At 39.8% G+C, this 26,476-nt stretch overlaps 1 protein-coding gene across 14 annotated transcripts in view; it reads right to left on the minus strand.

Annotated features, from left to right (window-relative positions):
• ARID1B (AT-rich interaction domain 1B) overlaps positions 1-26,476 on the minus strand; it is a 437,302-nt gene that overhangs the window by 80,203 nt on the left and 330,623 nt on the right. For 10 of the 14 annotated variants that reach the window (XM_050949391.1, XM_050949388.1, XM_050949385.1 and 7 more), the window contains 3 exons: positions 18,435-18,614; positions 9,827-10,154; positions 7,680-7,808 (listed from right to left, as the gene is read on the minus strand). In XM_050949391.1, coding sequence (XP_050805348.1) covers positions 7,680-7,808; positions 9,827-10,154; positions 18,435-18,614 — 637 coding nt within the window. The remainder of the gene's footprint in view (positions 1-7,679; positions 7,809-9,826; positions 10,155-18,434; positions 18,615-26,476) is intronic. The other 4 variants (XM_050949394.1, XM_050949393.1, XM_050949392.1 and 1 more) reach the window with 1 other exon arrangement.

A 26,476-nucleotide genomic window follows, 5' to 3' on the forward strand; every position in this document is an offset into this window, starting at 1 on the left:
ACTCATTTTGTTAAGGCTCCTCTAGGAAATCAAAAGTGTGGGAGTCTTTGGAGGGGGATGAAACACCTTGAAGTTTTAGAGTTGTGGATAATCTGAAATTCTATAAGACTAGCTCCTTCGCATCTTTTGTCTTACACAATAATGGTATATTAATGTTATATTGGCTTGGGAGGATTAGATTTTTATCAGTAAATGTCAGTAAACATCGATCTGACTGCTCACGCACAAATCGATAAAAAAAAATATTCCAACAATGATAATAGATTACTGATAATAATTACAGTTGGGCAAAGTAAGGAAAATGCTGCTTGAGAACTCAGTCTGATGTAAAGCTATTTATTTTGTATATTTTCATGTGATGTTGACAATTTGTGTGTTAACCATTATAAAGCTTTAACCTTTTGCATCTCAGTGTCCACCATCATGAAATAATTAATATCTGACCCCCCACAATTTCCCACAGCCGTGAAAATTTAAATAGATTAAAATACGAAAAAATACTTTTGTGTAACTGAAAATTTAAATCAATAAAAATGTAAAAAATGCTTTAAAATAAACATGGATATTATCCGTTGAAACGATAAAAAAAGAAAAATTGAATTCTGCCAGAAAGAAGACTGGGCAGAAGGATGCTTTCTATAATAGGATCCTATTTCAAAGGCAATAGATGAAATGCCCCTAGTGCTGGCTCCAATTACAGCTACTAGTTGCTGTCTTAGCTTAGTTTACTTTGGGGATTTCACAGCTGGCAGCCTTACATCTAAAAATGGCCTGGTTTGAATAAGCATAGAAACTTGAATGAGTACTTAACCTTCTGAACTCCACAACAGTTCTCAGTAGAGAAAAACAGCACCTCCAAGTTCAGGAGGAAGATAGGAAACAATAGGAAACCCTACACCTCATCCCAGAAATAATAAAAAGAGGTTTTATTGCAGCACTTTAAACCTTTCTGTGATGTACGCACTGCATGTCACAAGTGTGCTTTTTAAAATCATGATTATAACTGTAAACCTAAATTCCAAGATCAAAAGGGTTAAACTGGCAGACAATGTAGTTACAACATTCCTCTCTTTGACTATCTGAAACCATTATGGCAACACTCACCGTATCTAGGACTTAAAAGGTTCAGAAGATATATATTTTTTGTAATTTAGATTTTTTTAAAGTGTATTCCTCTTCCCCTCCCTCCCATTTTTCCCTTTTGACATTTTAATGCACCATGTCCATTACTATATATCCTCATCAGTGGCTTCTAGTCCATCAGTAGTATTGTATTATCCAGGTGGTGGAGAAAATAATATGGAAAAAGTGCTTTGCTGGCACCAACAACACGAAATATGAATTATAAATACACCACACTGGAGAAATACTGATGGAAAGTTTGTGTGTGTCAAATACATATGCGCAGATATACCCATACTGTATACTAAATATATACAGGAGAACAAGTTACTCACCTTGGTTCTATGAGATGTGTCCCCCAATAGATGCTCCACTGTAAGTGTGTCTGCGCCCCTGTGCTCCTGATCAGAGAACTTTCTTAGCAATGTCTGTTCAGCCCGGATATGCACTGCTCCTCGCCTGTCACAAGGCTAGCCAGCGTGCATGGGTGAACCCTCTTCAGTTCCTTCTCTATTGCAGAGTCATTGACAAGAATTCCAAAGTAGAGGGGAGAAGGGCGGGTTGTGGAGCACATATCGGGGAACACATCTCAAAGAACCATTGTTACTGCACAAGGTAGGTAGCTCCTGAGGAATACCACCACTGGAGGCTGGGACACTGGCATCGAGTCTGTTACAGATGATAGTACTGTGGCACCAAAACTGGTGTCTGCACCCAAGTCTCCCAGGACAGTATAATGTTCTGCAAATGTATGTGCAGAGGCCCATGGAGCTGCCCTGCAGATTTCTGATATAGGGATGCCCTTGGAGAAGGCAACGGAAGTGGAGATCGATCTTGTAGAGCGCATGTATATTGAAGACGGGGTGCTACATTATGCTTCTGGTAACAGCGAAGATACAGTTCGAGACCCATTTGGAGAGTCCCTGAACTGAAATCACTGTACCTTTTGACCTATCTGCAATGGAGAGGAAGTCTCAAGAGATTTTCTCAAAGCTCTTGTCCTGTCTAAACATAAGTTCAAGGCTCTCCTCACATCGAGCGTATGAAGGATGGACTAGACTGCCATGTGAAGCCATGGCCACTTGTTCTTTAACACATCTTTCCATGAAGATGGTGTTCCTGATTGCCATCACCTCAGCAAGAAAGACAGGGGAGATAGAGGCTCTGATGGCACATCCCCCTTCGCTGTGTTCATCCCCAACAAAGTTACTCTTAGACCACATCTGAAATTCACTCTCAAGGTGACTTCCACACTTCATATAAGTCAATCTCTGTTTGACTTGTAAATTGAACCGAATCACACTTGGAGGGATCTCCTGCAATCTGGCATGAGCTTTAACCGATGTGCCAAAGGCATATGCCCCAGAAGCTGGTGGCAGCGTCTGGCCGAAATCTGAGGCCTGGATTGCACCATCTCTAACAGTGTGGAGAGCCTGAGAAATCTGTGATGTGGGAGGAGCCTCTTCGCCTGGATGGAGTCAAGGTCAACTCCTATGAATTCCATTCTCTGTATCGGTGTTAATATTGATTTTTGTGCATTGATTTGTAGGCCAGATACAGGAACAGGTCCAGTTTGGTCTGAATGATTTGCTGGGCTTTTGTGAAGGAACGTGCCCTGAGAAGGCAGTCGTCCAGATAAGGATAAATCATGATGCCTTGAGAGCATAAGAGGGTCGCCACTACCTGAGAGGACCATGGAAAATACCCTGGGGACTGACAAGAGGCCAAAAAGGGAGTACTCTGTCCTGGTAGTGGTCTTGGCCTAGTCTGAACCTGAGATAATGTCCTTGACTTGGTAAAATCAAAATGCAAAAGTACGCATCTTGGAGGTTGAGTGTTGAGCACCAATCTCTTTTCTCTAATGCTGGAATAACCATTGACAAAGTGACCATTGTGAACTTCTGCGCTTGATAAATTTGTTGAGCACTCTTGAGGTCTAGTATAGATATTCTTTGATATCAAAAAGTAGTGACAGCACAAGCCTTCACCTCTTAGATATGTAGGCACTGGTTCTATAGCTTCTATGCTGAGGAGATGGTTTATCTTCTGACATAGCAGACTTTCGTGAGAAGGATCCCTGAAGAGGGACAGGAAAGGGTGTTTGTCAATGGCACACAGTAGCATGACCAGGGACAGCTGCTGGTGAGCCCGGTGCCTGCTCCAGTGGGCAGGGCTGGGGTCACAACCACCATGCTGGAGGAGCTGCCTGGGCTGGGCACTGGCTCCTGCAAGCGGTGGCCCGACATGCCGCTGCTTTTGAGGCTGCAGTTCCTCCACCGGTTGCTGGCCATGGCCCTACTGGTCTTGCTTGTTGTCTGTAGCTAGTGTCCTGCAGCTCCGCGGATATTCACTTTATATTTGTGGATACCTGCATCCACGGATATAAATTGTGTATCTGCGCAGGGCTCTTACAGGCATGCCCAACGAGGCCAAATAAGCTTCTCAGAAAAAATAAGGGAGAAGAAAAACTGAAACCTCTCACAGCTAGCTAACTAATTCCATACTAACAACAACTAACTCTAACTAGAAACACTAAACTAACTAAACAACTACAAAACATGCTGAGGAACACAAGAGGTAGACATGCTAGAACTCTATCTCGGGCCGAGGTAGTAGAGAAGGAACTGTAGGTGGTTTGCCTACACAGCCTTATATACTGTTGCAGAGAGAGAAGAGGTTCTATAGAGCGCAAGTGCAGGCCAAGCAAACATTGCTAACGGAAAATCTCCGATCCAGGGCTTGAGAGATGTATGTGCACCTGAAATGAAGCACCCACAGGGACAATACTCAAAGAAGAAACATACCTTGTAGTGATAGTCTCAAATAGCTCGATCAATTTAGCTTAAAAAAGAGAAGGCTAAAGGATGAACTTGACTGCAGTCTATAAGAACCTACATGGGGAACAAATATTTAACAATGGGCTCTAGCAGAGAAAGATATAACATGATCCAGTGGCTGGAAACTGAAGCTAGATAAATTCAGACTGGAAATAAGGCACAAATATTTAGCAGTGAGAATAATTAACGACTGGAACAACCAAGGGTGATAGTGGATTCTCCCACACTGGCAATTTTAAAATCAAGATTGCATGTTTTTCTAAAAAATCTGCTCTAGGAATTATTTTAGGAAAGTTCTCTGGCCTGTGGTATACAGGAAGTCAGATGAGATGATCACAGCTGTCCCTTCTGGCCTTGGAATCTATGGAAATTCTAGTCTGAAAAATAATTCTAAGAATAACATTGAACCACACAATGTTTATTGTGTCTCAAGGATTTCCAAATCAAAGTTACACCATTTACAGGTAAAATTAAGCACAGGCTTGTTGTGACTACCAGCCCTGAAAACTCAGCCTGGGACCTGAGATTTCATCCGGGCTCTTTCCTTCTTCTCCCTCATCAGCAGAGAACCTGCAGGTGATATTAAGCCATCTGTTACACCTGTGAAACTCTACTGTGTTCGATTCATGCTGTTGGTGACCCCTAGGCACCTTTGGAGTAGAAGCATATTTGAAAGCATGTAAAGGGCATATCAACCCAATGTAAGACCACGTATTACCCCACTGCTGTGGCACTTCTGGTCTCTGTTGGGATGATCAAAAAACCGTATCATTTTAGTTTCCTGTGTAACTCTTAGAATAAACCATCTGCCTTATGCCCCGTGGACACCAGCTGGGGTGATGGATAGGAGGAAATTAACCAGCTCTCTCTTAGTATATGTATAAACAGCAGTTTTAAAATGACCAGAGGTTATAAATAGCTCCCAAATGCTCAATCCAGTAAAAGACTATAATTTTTAAAAATTCCTCTAAATTCAAGTAAGTGAAGCTCTTGCTCGATCAGAACAGTCTGAACAAAAAATCGTATCATGAATTTATAAGTTAACACATTTTCCAACAAGGCAGATTTATTCAGAATGACATAGCTGACAGCAGAGATACTCAAAGTGCTTTTGACACGTCAAAATCCTGCATTAATTTTGGGTGCCAAACTTCAAACAAGTGGGGTTCAATTTGTGAGTGCTGAGTACCTACTTCTCCAGCAGAAGTAAATGGGAGTCATGGGTACTGAGCACCTGTAATAATTAGTCCCTAGGTATCTCAAGTTGGGCACCTATAAATTGACAAACACAAATTTAGCAGACACATGAAAATTTATTTGTTGCCTTTTTACACTCTCGCATGTGCATCCAGTTGAGAAAGTCTAAAGATGTAAGTTCATTTTTATAGTGAGTTCATTGAATCCATCTATGACAACTGCACAGATTTGCACACACCTGAACATACTCCTTTTATCCACACTATCAGGTCTTCTAAAATTGTAACTTGAGAAAGAGACCTAACTCTTCAGAGCACTATCTTCCTCAAAGGCATTCACCACTCCCAATCCTTTGGAGCCTGATTCAAAGCCCATTGAGGTCAACAGTAGTCTTTCCATTGATTTCACGGAGCATGGAACAGATCCTTAATGCAGAATTCCTATCATGATGACAACCTATTTTCTGAAGCCAACTGACAGATAGAAGGAAGAATCCTCTTTGTAATCCCTCCCTATTACTTTCCTGAAGGCAGGAGGAATAACTGTATATAATACTAGAGAGTTATTTTTGTACTGCTTACTGTAAGTTGTTATGTAGGCCAAGCAGAAACATTCTGGGCTAAGTGGATTCCTGAAATCGTGGCTGCTGCTAGTAACAAAGGGCTTGGACAAATCTCTCCTTTCTTTACCTCCAGCATCTCAGTTTTCATTCAGGAAACACTAGGCAGAGTACATGACAGGGACTAATACATCATGAGGTTTCATTTCATGGGAAAAGTAAGCATTCTGTAGGCTGCAGGACATAATCCAAGGATAATACAGGGCAGGTTGCAAGGTTAGGTCAAACGCTCATGAAAACTGTGTGATGCACACCTAGAACATTCCTCAACCATCTCTCTCTCTTTCTTTTTTCAACTTTATCTTTTTTTTAATTAAAAAGGTGGTGTTCTGTAGTAAGGAAAAGGACTGGGTATAACTCACTGAGTGTCTCAGATCTTGATCATCTAGCACTGGTTAGGTAACACAGATTTTCTGCCCCAGTGGAAGTGATTTTACTCTGATGCATGCCATTTAAATTCATTTTACACAGCTGCTTAATGTGGCTTGGCAAGCCACAGCTAAACTAGCTTTCTATATCTAAATGGGACTCCTGAGTTCATAAAGGACAGATCCTGTGGATTAGCACTAGATAAATGTCTCTCCCCCACTGACATGTTGCTACTGATTTAAGGGTTGACCTTGAAGGCTACCACAACCTACCTATACAAACAGACTGCTGTATAACTATAACCTAATCATTTTGTTTCCTTTTAACTCTACATACAAGAATATCTTTCTCAGTTATAAATAATCTCAAATAATCAAATAATCTCTGAACCCCACAAATCTATCCTACAAACTCAAGACATACATGGAAATAGGCTGCATGGTGTTCATGCACTCTGGCATATATCAGGGTACATTTTTCCAATTCCAGTAAATGCCAGGGGAGTAGGGAGAGGGGGCAAGATTTGCTATTTTGCAGCTTCTACCATTTTAAATAAAGAGAACCAATACTGATTTTTGTAGTAGTTTCTCAACCTTCTTTTCTGGAGTTTCTTGACCTTTGTGTGTGTGTGGGGGGGCTATATAAACAATATACAGTTCATGGAAAACTGAAATTGAAACTTGCTGATGACTGGGAAGGCACTGGCAACATGGGTCTTGAGACTTCCTATTGGTCAGTAATGGAGATAAAGTCATGGAGGGAATTCCACAAAACTTGAAACTACGATGAAGTCTGGCACTGTGGAAGATCAAAGGCTGCACTGGAAGCAGGTTTGTACATACTTCCTGCCCCCTCCCTCATCCCGGACGCTGTGATTTGTAACAATGCTGTAGAAATCACAGCATGAAGAATTCTGATGAAAAAACGTCAGGCATGTTTCACGCTAATGTTTCATATTGGACACTCCAGCGGTAGGGAGGGACTAGCAGATATCTTTCAAACACACACTCTCAGTCATGAAGTAATGAAACCTGTTGTAAGTCCAATTAATGAATCTTGTCATCACTTTTAAAATAATTCTCCTGTCAAAAAGGCGTGGTTGTATTATGTGAGAGTAGCTCACTGAAGTGGTAGTAATGCCAACAACTACAACATCACAGTCATGTAAGCAATGTTCCTAAACAAAACAACGACAACAATGGGGGAGAAATGATGCCTGGAGTGTTGGTGGGGTGGATTTAATTCTTTTTCAGTGATGACGATCTTCATTTCCCTCTCAGGCATGAAGGAAACAGAGCCATGCCAAAAGCCATGCAGGGTGTGTGTGAGTGAGTGACATGCAGATTTTCATCATATTGTCACAGTGGAGTTAGTTAAAACAAAAACAAAAGAACAAAAAAAACCCTTTATGATGCAAATATTTGAAATTCTTTCACTTGATTTTTGTATTCCTTCAGCAGCCAGATGGCATGTTCATAAACATTAAAAAAACCTGCTAAGGTCCCACAGCAAGTCCAGTTTGTATTGCTACCTACCCGTACTGGTCAGGCTGGTGCATCATGGGAGCCTGAGCGTTGCCATAGTTGGGGTGCTGTGAAGAAAACATGGGGCGTCCGCCAGCCCCAGACTGGCTGGGATAAGCAGGCGACCTAATGTATGGTGGCCTAAAGCAGAACAAAAGAACAGCTTCTTTGGATTTGTTCTGTATCACAAGTATGAATCACCCTGTCAACTACATTCCTTCCATATATAAGTATGGAGGGCTTGCAGAATTAAGGCCAAAAGCAACAATGCTGTCTCCCATACACTTAACCTGGGATCAAGGAGAGAAATGTCATGCCTCCAACCCTTCGGAATAAGAAAGGATTGATAGGTTTCACCCAATTTGTAGCTTGTGTATGTTCCTTTTGGGGTAAAGACCTGATGACTGCATAGTCCTCCTTGCAGGTGTTGGATCACTTGAATTGTCAACGTGATGAAAAGGCTTTGAAATGGTGCATTTTTGACCAGGCAAAGCTAGAAACTGAAAGCAAGTCTACCAAACTGATTCGGGAGGGAGGCGTGAGGTGGGAGCAGGAATTAATTATCTTAATTTTTTAATCAAACACCAGGCACTATATTCAAAGTATAAGGCAAATCACCACAATATACTTTCCATTTATTATAATTAATTCTTTTCCTTTTAATTAAAAAAAACATGATTTTTTCTTTGTCCACCCACTTGTACTATTATAAAGAAAATGCTCCTACAGTTGCAACAATGGCTAATTTATTCCTTCTAGCCTGACCTACCAGATTACATCCTAAACCAGACAGACAGAACCAGACTTTGTAAATCTTACTCAACAGATCTGTGAAAACAATCACGCCAACAGAGCCTGCTGGTCCACAGGCAAGGGTCTAGGCTATTTTGCTGAAAGGGAGTGTGATTTATTTTACTAAAAGGGAATGTGAAAAAAGTGACTTTATTATTGTTTTAAAAGTTTTACTAACACTTAACAGTAGGAGCCACCTGCACTCCAAAAGCACCAAACAAGAAAGCAACATGTACCTAAATGCATTAGCTTCCTATTTTCTTTTGACATTGTGTCTTAGAATTACCTGCACCTCCAACTTCCAAACATTGTTGTAGAATGTATCCTAGAATTTTATAAAGACCTATACATGCATATGCGCCTCTATGTGTGCGCTTAATATATCCATGCATAAAAACTGGCATACACATAAGAGGGGAATGAGCTTGTAGTAACCTCAGATATAATGAAACTCCTTTTTTATGGTGAAACAAAATAAAAGTATCGGTCACTATTTGTTTCAAGTCAGTGAAACATGCACATTCCTTATATGAAGATGTTCTGAGAAAGAAACACTTCACTATAGGCACTTAGGCACCTTAAAAACACTCAAGGGCTAATCTGTGGCTTTGCCACAAGCCATGAACAAGTGGCAGTGTGTAGCTGCGCTGCCCTCAGGAGCAGACTAGAAACCAGATTGTGACTCAGAGTCACAGTCTAGTTCCCAATCCTCCCCTTACAGGTGGGTGGAAGTAATTTCCTCCAGTTTATACCTGGTGCAGCTTGCTTCTCATTCCATGCCAGCTCAGCTCTACTGGCCTGTGTGTTAGGGAGGAGACAAGGCTCCGTCCCACTCCCCATCGCTGCCTGCATGTGAGTGGGAGTAGTGGCCCCATAGAAATGGCTCTCCCCTAGTGCTGTTACCTACAATATGGATAGGAAGCACAGGAAAGTAAGGGGAGTCTTGTGCCCCATTACTCCCCAGCACAGGCACACAGACAGGGACACAATCTGGCCCTAAAATAGCTATAGGGTTCCAATTCAAATATTAACATTCTCCATTTTAAGTTGTAAGAGCTTGTTTTTGGCTTTTGATGTCACCATAGCCCTGTGGGATCTCCTGTTCTAACAGTCTATAGTGCCAGGAATCATATTGTAAATGGCAAGTCCTCTCCTTGTAAGGCCAGTTCACACAACATATAGCTGTACTGTACTTTCCCTTACACTTAAGATTGTTCTTTCACATTCTTTGTTACCCGTATATGTATAGGACATATAACTAGAGCACACATAAATTAACGCACACATCTACACAACTGTTACTGTAGAAGTTTCTGAAATAATACCAAGTTTCTACTTGTTTAAAATCCTTTCACTTGGATGCATACCTGCTCTGAGCGGAGTTTGCAGCAGCCTGCATCACTGCAGCAGCTGCCTCCTGTGCCTTACGGTTCACAGTTGGCATGGGTGGGCCCATCCCAGGGCCTCCCTGCAGAGACATGCCAGGAGAATTGGGGGTCATACTGCCCATGTTTCCAGGAAATGGTCTGCTTTGCATCCCAGCTGATGGCATCCGTCCCAGGGGCATGGTACCACATGGCTGGCTTGGCCCCTGTCCATGAATCTGACTATTGGCATTTATACCCATGCCGGGTCCTGGGCCACTGTAACTTGTGTTAGCCACCCCACTGTAGGTTGACGGTCTGGAGTAGTTTCCTAAACAAAACAACAAACACAGAGAAAAACATAAAAATTTTCATCTGATGTTTCCATTTAGCAAGTTGCCTGCTGGAAAATTCTTTAGGTAGTCAAATAATGTGAGTAACACAGGACATGAGTTAGAATTTCTATTAACCATTAGAACACTGGTATTTTCCAGACTGATAGCCATATAAATGCATAGGGTGGTATGAATATAGAAACACACTGCATCTAAAGGGCTAACAATTGATCAAAAATGTTTTGTACACTGAAGAGACACCTAGGGTTAAAGAAACTCCTTAAATAAATTCTTTTCTTACATAAATTCCTTTTATTTTTGCTCATTTTATATCCTCAGAGATTTCATCCTTCTGTAATTCCAGCACCAAAATTTTCTCATTGGAGCCCTGCTCCTAAAGGTTCTGCTCCTAACCAGAGGTGAATTTACAATACAGATGTGCCAGTGGTGACCTGCGATGCTAGGACTTTAGGAATCTTCCCCTTCCCTTTCTGAAGTCCCATTTTACCCTAGTAGAGCTTTGTGTCCATAAAGTGCCTTTTTGCTTCCCGGTTTTTCAATTTTCACATTGGAACTTTCTTCGCCTGTTGGTCCATATTCTAGCTGCTGCATGCATAAATACCGATGCAGGCTCATAATGCCCCCGCAAGTTTGTGTTTCTCTATGATGCAGAGTATTGCTTCTGGTTCTGTGGATTGTATTCAGCACATGAAAGGTGGGGTTTGACTCCCAAATTGTAAAACATTGAAGCAATGGGCTTAAACTGCAGCAAGGGAGATTTAGGTTGGACATTAGGAAAAAGTTTCTAACTGTCAGGGTAGTTAAACACTGGAATAGATTGCCTAGGGAAGTTGTGGAATCTCCATCTCTGGAAATATTTAAGAGTAGGTTAGATACATGTCTATTAGGGATGGTCTAGACAATATTTGGTCCTGCCATGAGGGCAGGGGACTGGACTCGATGACCTCTCGAGGTCCCTTCCAGTCCTAGAGTCTATGAATCTATGAATCTATGAAAGATTAATAGTTGCCCACCAAAAACATGTAAGTGAACCACATGCTAAATATACCAAGTATCCACTGAACTGGACAGGGAAGCTCAAACACATGATTACACCAAAGCACCAACACCTCTGCCTTCACCTGGAGTCTTTCATGGCTACAAGAGGGACAATAATACTTAGTATTTAACCCAACACTTTACATACTCAGATTACTTTACAAACATTTCCTAAAGAATCCTGAACATTACCTAAGTCAACGTGTTTTACTTTTTTCTTCAAATTTAAGTACTAACTTCTCTGGAACAAAATCTTACTTAAAAAAACCAACTATGACAACGACAAAAACAAAACCAACCAACCAAAAAACAAAGAGCATAAGAAGGAAAAGAGAGGAAGGGAGATTTGACAGAAAAGACGTTTAAAGAAATATATAAAACCCCACATTTCCCTGGATTGCTCAACTGCTTTGCAATTCCTTTTCCCGTCACACCCAGCTTAGTAGAAATACAGCTCAATTCCCCCCCCATGGGATAACAAAGAGTGGAATATTCTGACTCTTCCTCAATATTCCCACGCTTATTTAAATGGTATAGCCAGTGGGGTCTTCCTCTGATTTGAAGAAATAAGACATCTTTCTCTTCACCCCTCAAGCTACCAGAAAGAGAAACGGAAAGAATATAAGGAGTCCTCCATCCCCTTCTGTTTATATTGAAAAGAAATATATTAATCCATCATCTGACTGTATATGTAATTAATTCATATATTCATGCCATTTTACTGTGCATAGTTCTCTTCCCCCACCCCCCAGTCACTTTTAACTGACTTATTCAGTTACAAGCTCTCTACAGTGGAAACATATGTGACCTATGCTTTCGAAGGAAATGAAATAACATGTTACTCTTGTTTTAGAAACCCAATATCTATGCATGGTTGTTTCACAGAAGGATCCCCACAATGTGGTTTAGCAGAGATGAAAGTACCCAGATTTAGCTGTGCTCTAAACACGGTGCCCTGTTATTCCCCACCTCTTCTAATCATAGCCATTGTCAACTGACCATTTCTATTCTTGAAGATGTCCTGTTATTGATGCCTCTTCCAGTCAAACCTTTTCAATCCAAATATATGGCGACCAAATGAGTGCTCAAGACCTGTTGCTCTGGTCTTAACACTGCTTGGTAGATATATTTATGCAACAGGGTTGAGTGAACTCACATAAACACAGAGTACAGTATGTTTTTATATATATATATCTGTGTGTGTGTGTGTGTGTGTGTGATATCTATCTATATCTATGTCTATATGTATTCATGCTGTACTTAAGGTACCTTCCAATGAGGAGCAAATTCAGCCCTTACATACGCAGGTATTACTCCCACGGAAGTCAATGACAGTTACTGTCATTCCAGCTTATGCCAGAGTTGAATTTTGTCCTGAATTCCTAATTTTTCTCTCTCTTTAATCAACTAGGGTCTACAAAATATAATTCAGAAGCAAACATGGAGGAACAGACACTGATGACATTATTATTTTGAGACTATTTTGCATCAGGGACAGAATATTTTTAATTTTCCTTTTTTTCCCTTTGGTTTATGGAGACTGAGCACCACACACAAAAACAGAGGAATCTTCTCCATAAACACATGTTGGCTCAGTTAAAATCATTCATCTCCAGGGATCCAAGTCCGAGAGTACAGGGAAATGATATCCTTTCAGAAAGGAAAACATGTTTCAATGTTTTTTCCACAGGTTTTTATTTTTTTTGCTAAACATTTCCTCAATACCTCAAGTATCAGCTATTCTTATACTTTCCCCAAACCACAAAAAAGGAAAAATAAAAGCCAAACAAAATAGAAGAGAAAAATCCAGGACTGAGAAGTGCAATCTTATTTCCATGTTTCTCTAATAGATTAGTAATTTGCTGGCAGTGGCTTTGACAGAAAACAGATGGATGCAGCATTAAACACAAAGAATGCAGCAGATGCTGGGCCAGCCCACATCAGCTGGACGTGTCAGGCAGCCAAGTCCAAGAGCCCACACTTTTCAAGTGGGTACAAGCCTGGCACAGCAGCTCTGGAATACTAGAGAGCAACCTCTCCCCTCTGTATCCAATGGATTTTCAATTCCAGCTCACCCAAGCAACTTAGAATAGAATCCAGAAGTTTGGAGTCTCAAATGGAGGAGGGAGCAATCAAAGCTACTTGTAAAATGATAATTGGAGTTAAATAAAAGGAAGACAGACAATAAAAACACGAAGACACTGACAACCTGCCAAAGACTGAAACTTATGTCCCATACTCACCACTCTGCTCAGGTATTGCTGTGCATGAATCATAGTATGTAACTGCACTTAGAGGTCTGATACCCTACAATTTCTAGGCAATTAGAGAGGAGCGAAGAGGGAAGTTTCAGAACTGACTGTAAGTTTCCTTGCTTTATAGGTCGAGGTCAGATTCACAGTTTTAAAAATAATATCCCTACAAATATTTTTAAAATTGTTTACACTCCCATTTATCCATCAAACTGAGTTATTAACAAGGCTTTATGTTAAATCCCATTACGAGCATTTCTCATTAGGGGACGCTATCAAGTGGTGGAGGCCTCATGTTTAGGAGCTAACCTGCAGATACCCATTTGTAGAACTGGAGCCTTAGTTTTTACTTAAAAAAGAAATTACAAAACATGGTATTAATAGTTACTAATGTTATAGTTTTAAAATTAAATGAAGAGTGTTTTTTTGTTTGTATTTTAACATTTCGAGTGGGATTTCGATAGCATTCAGTATTGGCCTAATACACTAAAGCAGCGGTGGACAACTTGCGGCCAATCAGGGTAATCTGCTAGTGGGCTGCGAGATAGTTCGCTGACGTCTGCAGGCATGGCCACCTGTAGCTCCCAGTGGCTGTGGTTTGCCGTTCCCGGCCAATGGGAGCTGCAGGAAGCGACGCAGGCCATAGGGACATTCTGGCCAATTCCTGCAGCTTCCATTGGCTGGGAATGGCGAACTGCAGCCACTGGGAGCTGTGGGCAGCCGTGCCTGCAGATGGTCAATGTAAACAAACTGTCTCGCGGCCCACCAGCGGATAGCCCTGAAGGACCGCAGGTTGCCCACCAGTGCACTAAAGTCAATGAGAGTTTTACTACTGACTTTAATGGGAGCAGAGTTAGGTAAACTCTGAGCATTCAGAAAAATCCCATCCTTAATATGCCCTGATGGGCTCTATTCTGTGCTGGTTCTTCTATGGCCCTAACAGATAAGTATCTAAGAGTCTTCCAGAAGAGCACTAAAAGAAGTGACTAACATCCATTACGATAATTATTTTTTATTTATATTCAGTAGCACACAGGAGCTCTAGTCATTGACTTGAACCCCATTGTACGAGCTGTTTTACAACACAGAACAAAAAGACAGCTTACATACAGTTTAAGTGTGTTTCTTTGGGGTGGGCAAGAAAAATGGTGTTGAGGATTTTTTTCATATTTTCAAAAAATGTAACGTATTCTGTGCTATGTCTGTATTTTAGCAAAAGAAGAGGTTGAAGAAGTGCACCTTGAATTTGGAGCATAAGGTGGTGATGGTTTTATTTCTGTGGGAATTTGTCCCACAGTCTTGGACCGGCCCAAGAAAACTGTGTTTCTACTCTATAGCTGGAGGCTAACTCCCGCAAATCCTAACTCACAGGAGTAATTTTTATTCTATTGCAGAGTAAGGACTACTCCCTTGAGAAAGGGTGTGCAGGACTGGTCCGTGACTGACAAAGAAAACATAAATTAAGGCACTTTATCATTTGCTTATCAAGTACACAAGACATCTGATTGAGTTAAATGGGACTACTAGTGTGATTAAAATTAAGCATGGGCTTAAGTGCTTTCCTGGATGAAGGCTAAAATGAATTTAAAAAAATATGATTTATATTTTGACACTTGAAAGAGAAGTGGAGCAAAACTGTCGTATATTCTTAATTTAAGTATATTCGCGGGCAATGTAAAAGGTTCTGACTGTAACTTTTGAGGTTCTTATTTCCGAAGTGTTATGATGCTATAAAGTGCACCCTTTCAATGTTAATTTATTGTTTGTTTGGTCTTTGTATACGTACATTTGGTAACTGAAAGAAATATTTAACAAAGCTATTATTAAAAAAAAGTGATTTTTTTTGACTTTTTGAGCCAGAATGGGCTTTTATACAGCTCTCTGTCACAATATTCATAATGTATCAAAGGTTAACGAGTAAGTGTTAGAAAGAAAAGTACAAGTTATGCTCATTAAAAAATGAAGAGTTGTCCATTAAAAGATAAAACTTAAATAAGCATTTGAACTAAAAATATATTGGATAAGGCCCAAGATACATTATGATTAGTGATTGTGAATATTTAATATAATTATAACATTCATGCCAATGTTTCATAAATGGTCAAACAACATGGTGACAAATTTCAGGTTCTCTTCTCCCTTTGTCACCCATATAGCAAAGTCTTCAGTGTACTAATTTTACAATTGCCAGAGGACGGAATCACCAGTCCCCTCTAGGATCTGACAGCGAAACACACTTTACATCCATTACACTATTCACCAAGCCCTTTTGAAACTATTTGTTAATGCTCATTCCTCTACTGCCTCCAAGTTCACATTTTAATGGCCGTTTCTTTTGACCACGACCCATAAAATCATTACACAGGCACTTTCATGTACAAAGAGAGGCAAAAAAAACTGCTGAACTCAAGAGAAAAATAAAGTAATATTTGGCACGTTACTTAAATGCATTAATTTAGTATAAAAATCTTTGCATTCAATCAGCGTGGATTCATTCAGCTAATGTTTTACTGCACAGACACCAACTATTTCCATGGTCTAGAACCTCAACAGTATCCGTAGCTGGAAGTCATGATGGTACATAATAAATCCACTGGATTTTTATCACTTAAGCTAGCTGCTCGCTGTTCAGATAACAGAAGCACTCCTACAACATTTTACAACTACAAAATGCTTTACAAACAAAAGGAAGGCACCAGTAAATTGGACATAACTAATTAATCTTCACACACCCCTGTGAGGCATTATTATGCCCATTTTACAGTTAAGGAAACTGAAGCAGAGAAATTAATTGACTTGCCCAAGTTGAAAGAGGGAATCAGCAGTAGAGCTAGAATTAGAATTCAGGAGTTCTTGGCTCCTAGTCTTCTGTTCAGAGCACTAGAAGAAATGTATTATAGGGATTAATGAGAAAGGGATTTTCTATGGGGTGAGAAGAGCCACCAAAACAAAACAAGGAGAGGGATTAATTCCGATAGAACTCAGAATACTAAAATCATCCTCGTTAGAACTCACTTCCAACAGCATTCTGATGAGCCCTCTACAGAATTTTCTGGATCAAGATACAGACCTTGTTCAATAGAATAGCTATTTTCAGTAAACAAGCACTGGGAAGAACTTGCTGAAACAGACAAGCTTTTTGATCCAATTTGAAAGGAAATACTGTCCCTGTATATACAATGGTTTCGCGGCAAATTCATTAAATCTCTAAACAGATGCATACTTTAAAGGTTATCCATTAAAGAAGAAGCAATAAACTAGTTCAAGGTTGTGTGCATTAAAGGTTCAGGGGTAGAATTTGTTTCTTCTCTTTTTTTTTTTTTTTTAAATCCCTCAACAGTTTTGTAAAACAAGCAAAATAAAAGGACCTATCTCTCGCTCTCGCTCTCAATTTGAAGGGTTAGTTAAAATTCACAAACCGTATACATTAGAGCTCAATATTACATTCCTACAGTAACTACTGGATTATGATACTCATTAATAGACCACAGTTACTACAAAATTTCAAACTGACCTCAGGGCTCCACATATCAAGGGAAGTCCTGTTTTGGAACCAGTTTTGTGATGCTTGTTCCCTGAGTTGGTAGAACTCAAGCACATCCTAGGGATGACAGGCCTGGCCTCCAAAAGAATGGGCCAGGCAGCATTATAGATCCAATACTCCATGTGTATTGTACGGTGGCACATTTAGAGAGAGACAGTGGTGTTAATCTAGAAGAAGTTACTCCCTTGGCCAGAAAACCATACCAGTGAAGACAGCAATCTACTTAGACAGAGTAAATTAATAAAATAATAAAGAATAATTAATAACGGCTTCATCAGTATACAAATACAGTGCTGAAATGCTGTCATTTCTTGGCTAATGGGAGCTAGCTAAGTGGTGTACAATGAGATACCCAACACTGGTGAGTAGGCAAATTTTGGACAGGACAAACATTTGGACAGCTTATGTTCTGACCCACGACAAACTCTTGCTCTTACAAACATACCCTGAAATCTTCAATTTCCATTCAAAGGAAACAGGAAAGTAACAAATCAAAAACAGGAAGAGATATGGACAATTAGGAAGTAATTGAGACCATTATCAATACTGTAGCTGATGACAAAAAGCAATTAAGGAAATACTGGGAAATTGTGAACCTATACAGATCAGTGGGTCTTGGTGATTTGTATCCTAGAGTGGTAAGTGAATCAGCTAACTAACTTACTAAAAAGCTGATCACCATTTTTGAAAAATCATAGAGCACCCATGACAGTTTCAGATTAATTTTGTTTGAAATTGTGTGTTAATTCAAACCTGAAACTCCAAGCAGAGTTGGAAGGGTGTAAACCATACAGATTTAACCAATTAAAATGTTTCCTCAAGCCAAAGTGAAGTGAAACTCCTAGGTTTTGCACAGATTTAATTAGCAATACTGTCCATTATTAGTCTAAATAGAAAATAAAAATAAATGGCCATTAGGCTTCTACCTCTCTAAGAAATAACTGGTAAATTTTCGACTCAAGCAGACTTAACCCTACTTTAAAATTTACGAAGTGTCTAACATTGTGTCTGGGCCTGTTTTGGATTATTATATTTGTATATATATGTCCAGTTTTCTCTTCAGTCACCAAGTCAGATGAGGCAACAGCGGAAAACAACTCGATGTATGTCCCCAAATTATCTTTTAATATCAAATAATCTCTTGCCTCATGCTTAGCCTTAGTATAATACGCAAAACAAAGTTTTAACTCAAGTGCCATAAGCTAGTGCATTTTACTGAGAAATTAAAGAATACAAAGACTGCTAATAACATTTTGAATATGATGTTAGCTAAAGACGTTTTTGCAATTATTTTAAAACAAAAGGTGCGTCATTGAGTCCTTTTAAAAAAAGACATTCTTTGAATAACAGTTTTCCACAAAATTATTAGTTTTTTACCTTATAGTTTAACAGTATGTCTCATGGTTTGTTTGTTATATTACCTTGTGGTCCATACTGGCTCATCTGAGGCCCATAAGTACCACTTGAATTACTCTGCTGGAAACTACCAATCCCAGGATGCATCTGGCCTCCAGGTGAAGGATGTGGTGACATGGAAGGCCCAGTCTGTTGAGGTCCATATTGGGATATTTGTGGGTTCCTTTGTATGCCTGCCATAAAACCTAAAGAGAGATAAATAGCAAAACAAAAATATAAATACAGAACTTCCACTTTCATATTTCTGAAGACATTTATATTTTCTCTTTAAGGGATCCCTTCCTTATGAAGAAACTTTATCAATCATTTTCAAAGTAAAGATTCCTAGACAACAGACAGTTATAATTGCTCACCTCAGAAAACAAACAGAACCAGAGACAATGAGTCAAAATCTCTCCTGGCATAACTCCATTGCAATCAGCAAAGAAGTTGACTCAAATTCCAAAGTCAGGAGATATGGCTTACAAATTTTTATTTTCCAAAGAAGGGCAGTGGAGTCCTACTTATTTTATTTTAATTAAACCGAAAGACAATTTCAAAAACTGAAAGTCTCCAGAAATAGAATTAACAGCAATTCTGCTCACTGTAATAAAAATAACTAAATTCACCAGGGGAAGGGAGGTTAGCGTCTGACTGTTTGCTGCCAGAATACAGCACTTTTTTGTCCATGCTTTGCGGCATTTCCATCAATACTTTTGTTACCTATGCCACTTATAAGAGCTCCAAATATCACTCAAATGAGGAGCAGGATGTAGCAGTCATAAATAAAGTATGCCTAAAGGTCCTCATCCATTCTCCAGATCCTTATTCCACCAATTTAAAGGCATCTATATTGTCATCAACGCATCTCAACTGCATACTTTTTCCTTTTCCCTCCATAAATGAAAGGTATTAATGATTTACATTTTTGATATATAGTTCAAGCTACAATCAGCGGTCTAGTAAAATTCACTAAAAATCAACAGCCCTATAAAGTCATAGTAGTAACCCCACAAAATGGGAGGGAAGAGAGGGGATTCCATGGAACTTTTATTTTTCCAATAATTTAAAGAAAAAAAAAAAGAGAGACAGAGAGAAATCTTATAAAATGCAGCCCATCAAATGTCTGTACACAGTTACTAGTTCTGCGGGGGTTTTTTCTCTGAGAGTCTTCAGTTCTGCTTTTAACTCTGATGATGATTTGCTGAGCAGACAGCAAGTCTTTACATTTGCCTGAAAAAAGGCCCCCTCAACTCAACATTACAGAGAAAGTTTTGAGCAACAGAGTTTTTTCACTATTCTTCAAGCACAAATAGAATTATATATAGTGAGGAAAAAGCATGTTAGGCCTTGAAGTTGTATTTGAATAAAAGTTACTGTTCAAATACAAATGTCACGCAGCAAGAATATGAAGATATCCAAATGAAAAATGAAATATCTTTTGTTATTTTTTCCACAAGTACTGCAGACACTTTTGAGTCAATACTCCGTGGGATAAGACGGTTTAAACTAGCAATTTTACTGCAATGAAGAGATAGCATTTTCAGATTCTACGGCACAGTATAAAATGCTAGATCCAGCTTGCTGGATGTGTTGATGCTGCCTACATGCCATATTCAGATTCTGCAGAATGTAAGCGTTCCTGAAAAAAAAATAAGAGTACGTTTCTGTCCTTCATGACTGCAAACAAAACCTTCCAAATGCAAACGGAATATAAACTCAAGCAGTGTTGTCTTCTGAGACTGGAGAGATCAGATACAAAAGGTGTCTGTTTCCTCTTCGCTCCATTAATCTAACTGGGCTGAGAGGGTTAACACTAAAGCCTAATGACAGCTTAAATGTCAGATTTAAAGAGAGAAGAATATTACACCATCGCTTGTATTAGTGGTGGAATGGAGAAGGGGAAAAAGGAAGCCCATAGATGAGTACTGGGAAATTGGAAGTTGCTGCAGGGAAGGAAATGCAGAAGAAGGAAAGAAGGAGAGATACAAAGATAAGGAAGTGGGAGAGAAACAAAAAAGCAAAAAAAGGGGCAGTGGCTCTAACTGTAAGCATATTTTCCCCACTGTGAGATACTGAGTGTGACAAAGTATTGAACATTTAATAAATTATTATTGTAGTGTGAGGAATTGGGTAGTATCCCTTTAAATAGTCTGTGAGCCCTCTAGAGGAAGCAAAACAGTATATACTGTAGTGTGGCAAGACAAATCATGGTAGTCAAGGTCAAAAGAGATGCCTTGAAGACAGGGTAATACCGATTGGTAACTTCCGTACTTCCAGACAGAGAAAATGTATGTGAGTTTTGTATTCAGCTCTGTTTTGAGACAGACTCCTACATTGTAAAATAGTTACTTTACTATACACACAAAACTTATTACCAAAAAATCTGTGGTCAGAGGACATCACTGTAACTAATTTAAATCCTAACATAATAGCTGGCATGAAATAAATGTTAATATTTCCAACAGACACCACCTGTATCACACTCCTGGGATCCATTTCAATGAAACATTCTGTACTAGCTGCACTATAAGTCTTTTATTATAAAGACAGTAAACCCACTTCTATAGCCAGTAAGCACATAAAGTACACAGCCTTCCTATTCACAATGGACCTTTTAATCTATATGACATGGTTAACTTTCCAAATATTGCACTGGCTAAAAAGATTCCTCAGCCAGGCCATTATCTCTCTTAATACCTTCTTGACCTTCCTGGCTATGGTGGACACACTAAAAGGCTATAATTTGTATTGGTAGTGATGGCTTCCACAGGTGATGTGGAGGAATGATTTGCGACAGGGCCTGATGGGTATGTGCAGATACGTTTCTTTCACATCCACTGACACTGGAAAGTCTCCTGAACAGACTGCAACAAAAATGGAAGGAAAAGTCTCCATCCCAAATGACCTCTTGTTCAGCTTCTAGAGGTTTTGGTTTCAGCTGAACTAGACAGCTCCCGAATCTTTGTCTGACCACAAAGCAAAGGGAGTGGAATCCTAGTCAGCTTTCGAGCTGAGGGACTGGTTCTATTGCCCGCCCCTGGTTTCGGAAGATGTGAGATTTCTCTCAGGATGGTCTGGTGTTTCTGTTATCTTTTGAGACTGGAGAGGGGAGGAAGTTATGATGTGATGGAGCCTGGAGATGCAGAGAGAGCATCTGTGCTACATTATCTTTTGTTCCCAACTGTTTAAGACGAGTTAGAACCATGCCTTAGAAGTGGGATATCCAGCCCCCTAAGGCCTATTTCTGGAGAGAAATAGGTTGTGTTGCAGTCCTACTGTTGATTTGGACGGGAAGGAGGGATTGGATTGGGTCTTGATCTGGATTTCCCTGAGACATGGCCATGCTCCCATGGCTCCATGGAGAAGTCCAAGCTCGCTTCCAAATATCTGCAGGAAGCCCAAATATCTTAGAAAGAAAATGAGTTAATGATCAAGAAATTAAAGTTCTCACACCAAAAAGAAAAAAATGCATCAATTGTAGGAATTTTATCAAGAGTGGCAGGGAACAGCTGGCATACATTCATTTTTCCTTATTTGCACATTTTCCCACAAGTGTTCAGCTTCATTTTATAACCAAAACAAAAAAGAATAGATTTAAGATGAAAGTTTTTTGATTTTTTTTTAAAGAAGAAAAGTAGGATTACATTAGGATTACGATTGAGTGGGATTGGGGTGGTCAAACAAGTAGATTGCATCAGATGTGTCAGTTTGTGTGACAAGTTTGTTACTTCTAGGAAACTGCTGTAAAACAGCAGTATGCTTAGCCTTAAAAAATCACAATGGAAATGTACTCATCAAAAAAAAATCTATCTATTGTAATGGTGGAAAAAAATATATTTTACTAGCCATCAAAATAAGAAATTACTTGCCACAGGAAAATATGCAAGTGGGATTTGGTAAGGGTGAACTATTTAAAGAGAAGCTGAATAAAGTGCATGCTGCTGTATTTTTAAGATGTACAGAACTTTTTTATTTAAGTATTTCTTTTTTAAAAAATAATCTTTTTATAAAAGTACACAATCCATAAAGGCCTTAAAGTTGCCTTTGCATTTTTCAGGAAACAAGTGAAATTGTAGCAGACTACCTATTAACAGCTATAAAATTAACTTAAGATAAAATACATTCGTACATTCAAACAAAGCATACTCCTCAAGTTTTAAATTGGCTAGATATAAATTTAGTAAAATGCAAAAATAAAACACGCAGTCTTTGCTATTGACAATGAAAAATTTTCTTTTCCTTCAGAAAGGGCTAGAAAAAGTAAATGGTATTTTTACAGTATCCTACACATCACTGATACTTATTTGTGCCTGAAACATTTATCACAGAGATTTACAATTTTACTTTTTCTCTTCATATGTATGTACATATATATATATAAATAAACATGCTACTAGACACTTCATGAACTAATGCACTCAGACTCACTTAGGCCATGTCTAGACTACAGGCATTACAGCAGCACAGAAATGCCATAGTGTAGATGCTTCCTACAGTGAGAGAAGGGGTTTTTCCTTTGTTGTAATCCATCTCTCTGAATGGTGGTAGCTAGGTCGATGGAAATTTTTTCCGCTGACATAGCCACGCCTGCACTTGGGATTACGTTGGAATATTTATGATGCTCAAGCAGGGGTGTGAATTTTTCACTTCCCCTAACTGCTGACCTAACTTTTAAATGTAGATCTGGCCTAATACATATTTGTACAATGCCCACCATCACTATTTATTTACTGAATATGGCTACATTCCAGGGCTATCTATCAAGCATTAATCAATTTCCAAATTGCAGTCCTAGTATGTACTGGGTTCTCCTTTAAGATCTGAGAGGGACTCTTTCAATGTTTCATATTTGGTTTGAACTCTGGAGAACCTCCTTCCAGGACATGACACTCAGGGCATGTCTACACTACAAACTTAAGTCAACCTAATATAAGTCTGTCATAAACAGATAAGTAAGAGTTAATAGAACAGAAGTACTTCATATCTCTTTTGCCTGTAAAGGGTTAACAAGTTCAGTGAGCCTGGCTGTCACCTGACCAGAGGACCAATCAGGGGACAGGATACTTTCAAATCTTGAGGGAGGGAAGTTTTTGTGTGTGCTGTTAGATTTTGGTTGTTGTTCACTCTGGGGGCTCAGAGGGACCAGATGTGCAACCAGGTTTCTCTCCAATCTCTCTGATACAGGCTCTTATAAGTTCAGAATAGTGAGTACTAGGTAGATAAAGCGAGTTAGGCTTATGTTTGTTTTCTTTATTTGCAAATGTGTATTTGGCTGGAAGGAGTTCAAATTTGTATTCTGCTGAAAGGATTTTAATTTGTACTTGTATACTTAGGCTGGGAGGGTATTCCCAGTGTCTATAGCTGAAAGACCCTGTAACATATTCCATCTTAAATTTACAAAGATAATTTTTACTGTTTTTCTTTCTTTAATTAAAAGCTTTTCTTGTTTAAGAACCTGATTGTTTTTTTATTCTGGTGAGACCCCAGGGTACTGGGTCTGGATCCACCACGGAATTGGTGGGGAGAAAGGAGGGAACGGGGAGAGAAAGGTTAATTTCTCTCTGCGTTAAGATTACTTTCTCTCTCAGGAAGAGTCTGGGAGGGGGAGAGAGAAGGAGGGGGGAAGGTAGATTTTCCTCTCTGTTTTAAGATTCAAGGAGTTTGAATCACAGTGATCTTCCAGGTTAACTCAGGGAGGGGAAGTCTGGGAGAGGCAACGTTGAGGGAAAGGATTTACCTTCCTTGTGTTAAGATCCAGAGGGACTGGGTCTTGGGGGTCCCCGGGCCAGGTTTTGGGGGGACCAGAGTGTACCAGGCACTGGAATTTCTGGTTGGTGGCAGCGCTACAAGTACTAAGCTGGCAATTAAGCTTGAGGAATTCATGCTGGTACCCCATCTTTTGGACGCTAAGGTTCAGAGTGGGGAATTATACCATGACAAAGTCAACTTACAGCCACTGCAGCAATTACTGCAGTGGTTCTCTACCCTCCTTCTGCCAGTGGTGCACGTCCTAATGAGGAGCGCTTCCATTGACTTCAGAGGGGCGGTGTGGGGGGCTGAGAGCCTGTGCTCTCAGCTCTGTGTAGCTCCCTCCTGGGAGCCCAGCTGCCCCCCCAGGCTCTCAGCTCCCTGCTCCCCACCAGGAGCATGGCAGCCACCCAACAGAGAGCTTTGTGTGTGGAGCCTGGGCAGCTGTCAGGCTCTGAGTAGGGAGCTGGGAGCCTGGGCAGAAGCCCTGCTCATAGAGGGTAGCTGGGAGGCCGCTGGGCTGGAGCTGGAGCTCCCTTCCTGCAGGGTGACAGCCTGAGCAACATAAAAGACCATAGTTAGAATCACATTTTGCACATGATTTTGTTTATTTTTCTTACTTGCCCAGGAGCAGAGATTTTTATTAAAAGTTAAAAGTCGGGGGCAGGGTTCAAAGAGCTGCTTTCCTAAGGGAGAGAGGAGCACAAAATCTTTTTTTCTATTTGATCTAATAAACGATTAACAGAACACTATATACAAACATTTGAGAAGTGGTACCCTCCTCTGAAATGAAGGGTAGCAATATTATAAAGTCATTTATAAACAGAATCAAAAGAGCAATGGTGAAGCCAGGGTGCTCAGTTAATGGCCCCTAAAAAGACATCTCCTTCCACTACATGAACTAACAAATCCTGTATTCTAAAAAATGCTGGAGGATCTCAAAATTATATGGGGGAAAAATACTCAGGGTTGATGTAAGCTCTGACTCATCGTTCATTCTACAACCAATTCTAAAGCGTTTTGTGAAAAAATGTTTTATTTCTGCCATACCAACTATGCAGAAATCAAATTTCTACATTCAGTTGTTTCATTAGCTAGCATGAACCTCAACTTCTTCTACAAATGCATCAGGATGCCACTAAAAACATTCAAGGTTCTTTGGGCCACAATAACACACAACATGTTTTCTCTTTGGCACCTTGACAATTTATTTTCATCTTGGCATCTGCTATTATTTGCAGACTGATTGCCTTGTTTCTTTGCACCAGTTCAACAAAAGATGTTTCTTTGCATGTGTGAAATAATAGTCACACAACACACCACCTTAGCAAAATCATCTCCTACTGCAAAGACAGCGAGAGCTATTGCTCCTCTTCACAAAGAGGCCAAGTTTCTATTTGGGGGGGAGGTAGGGATATTGGATCTGTTGCATTTATTTAAAAAAACATTTTTTATTATGCTTTAATATCTTACAATATCTTCATTGTTTATTTTTCAGCCAGTTACTCTTGACAATGCCAGTAGCTTTGGGGAAGATGGAAACTAATGACCTAGCTAAGGCTTTAACCCAGACCCCCTAGTGTTCTACCAGCTGTGCTCTTAGGTTAACTGACTGACTCTCTCTCAGTTCTTTCTCTGATATTACAAAACCCTGGGTAGATATGGCATGCATGATATTTAAATTTCTTCACACCCCTAGCCCTGCTCAGCTACTGCCTTGCCTTGAAATTCATATAATCTATCACCGATACACTGGAATCAGGGGAAGGGTCAGACAGATTACCCAGATGGTAGCTTGGGAAGAAAAATCCAACCTTTCCTTATGCAACTCTGGCCTAATGCTCACTGATGTAAAGTTTAAGTTCAGCACGGAGGGAAGAGAAGCAAAAACGTTTGTGGAGTCCTCGACACACTGACAGAGGCAAAGACGACTGTTCATGTGCCCCTTAATACACTATTTCACATGCAAACAATGTCTTATTGCAGCACACATGGTACATGATGCCTTTTGCCATGGTGCTTTGGAAACTGGGACAATACTAAACTGTAGTTAGAAAACAAATCCACAGTAATTTCACCTGGTAGCAGAAAGAAACAAATCTGACCATCAATGTGAAAAATTCTAAGGAGTCTTTCTGCTTTATACAACTGACATTTGTCTATTTCCCCCATAACATGCATACTTATGAAAATAAAAGATGAAAGAGTGAAAGAAAGGGCATTTTTCAGTGTGTTAATCTGTAGGGTCTGCAGGCTTTGTGGTCAGAACTTCAGGTCTGAAAAATTTAGTGTGCTGGAGACTCAGGTTCAAATCTCC

The sequence above is a fragment of the Gopherus flavomarginatus genome, chromosome 4 (genome assembly GCF_025201925.1).
Source record: "Gopherus flavomarginatus isolate rGopFla2 chromosome 4, rGopFla2.mat.asm, whole genome shotgun sequence".
Taxonomy (NCBI): domain Eukaryota; kingdom Metazoa; phylum Chordata; order Testudines; family Testudinidae; genus Gopherus; species Gopherus flavomarginatus.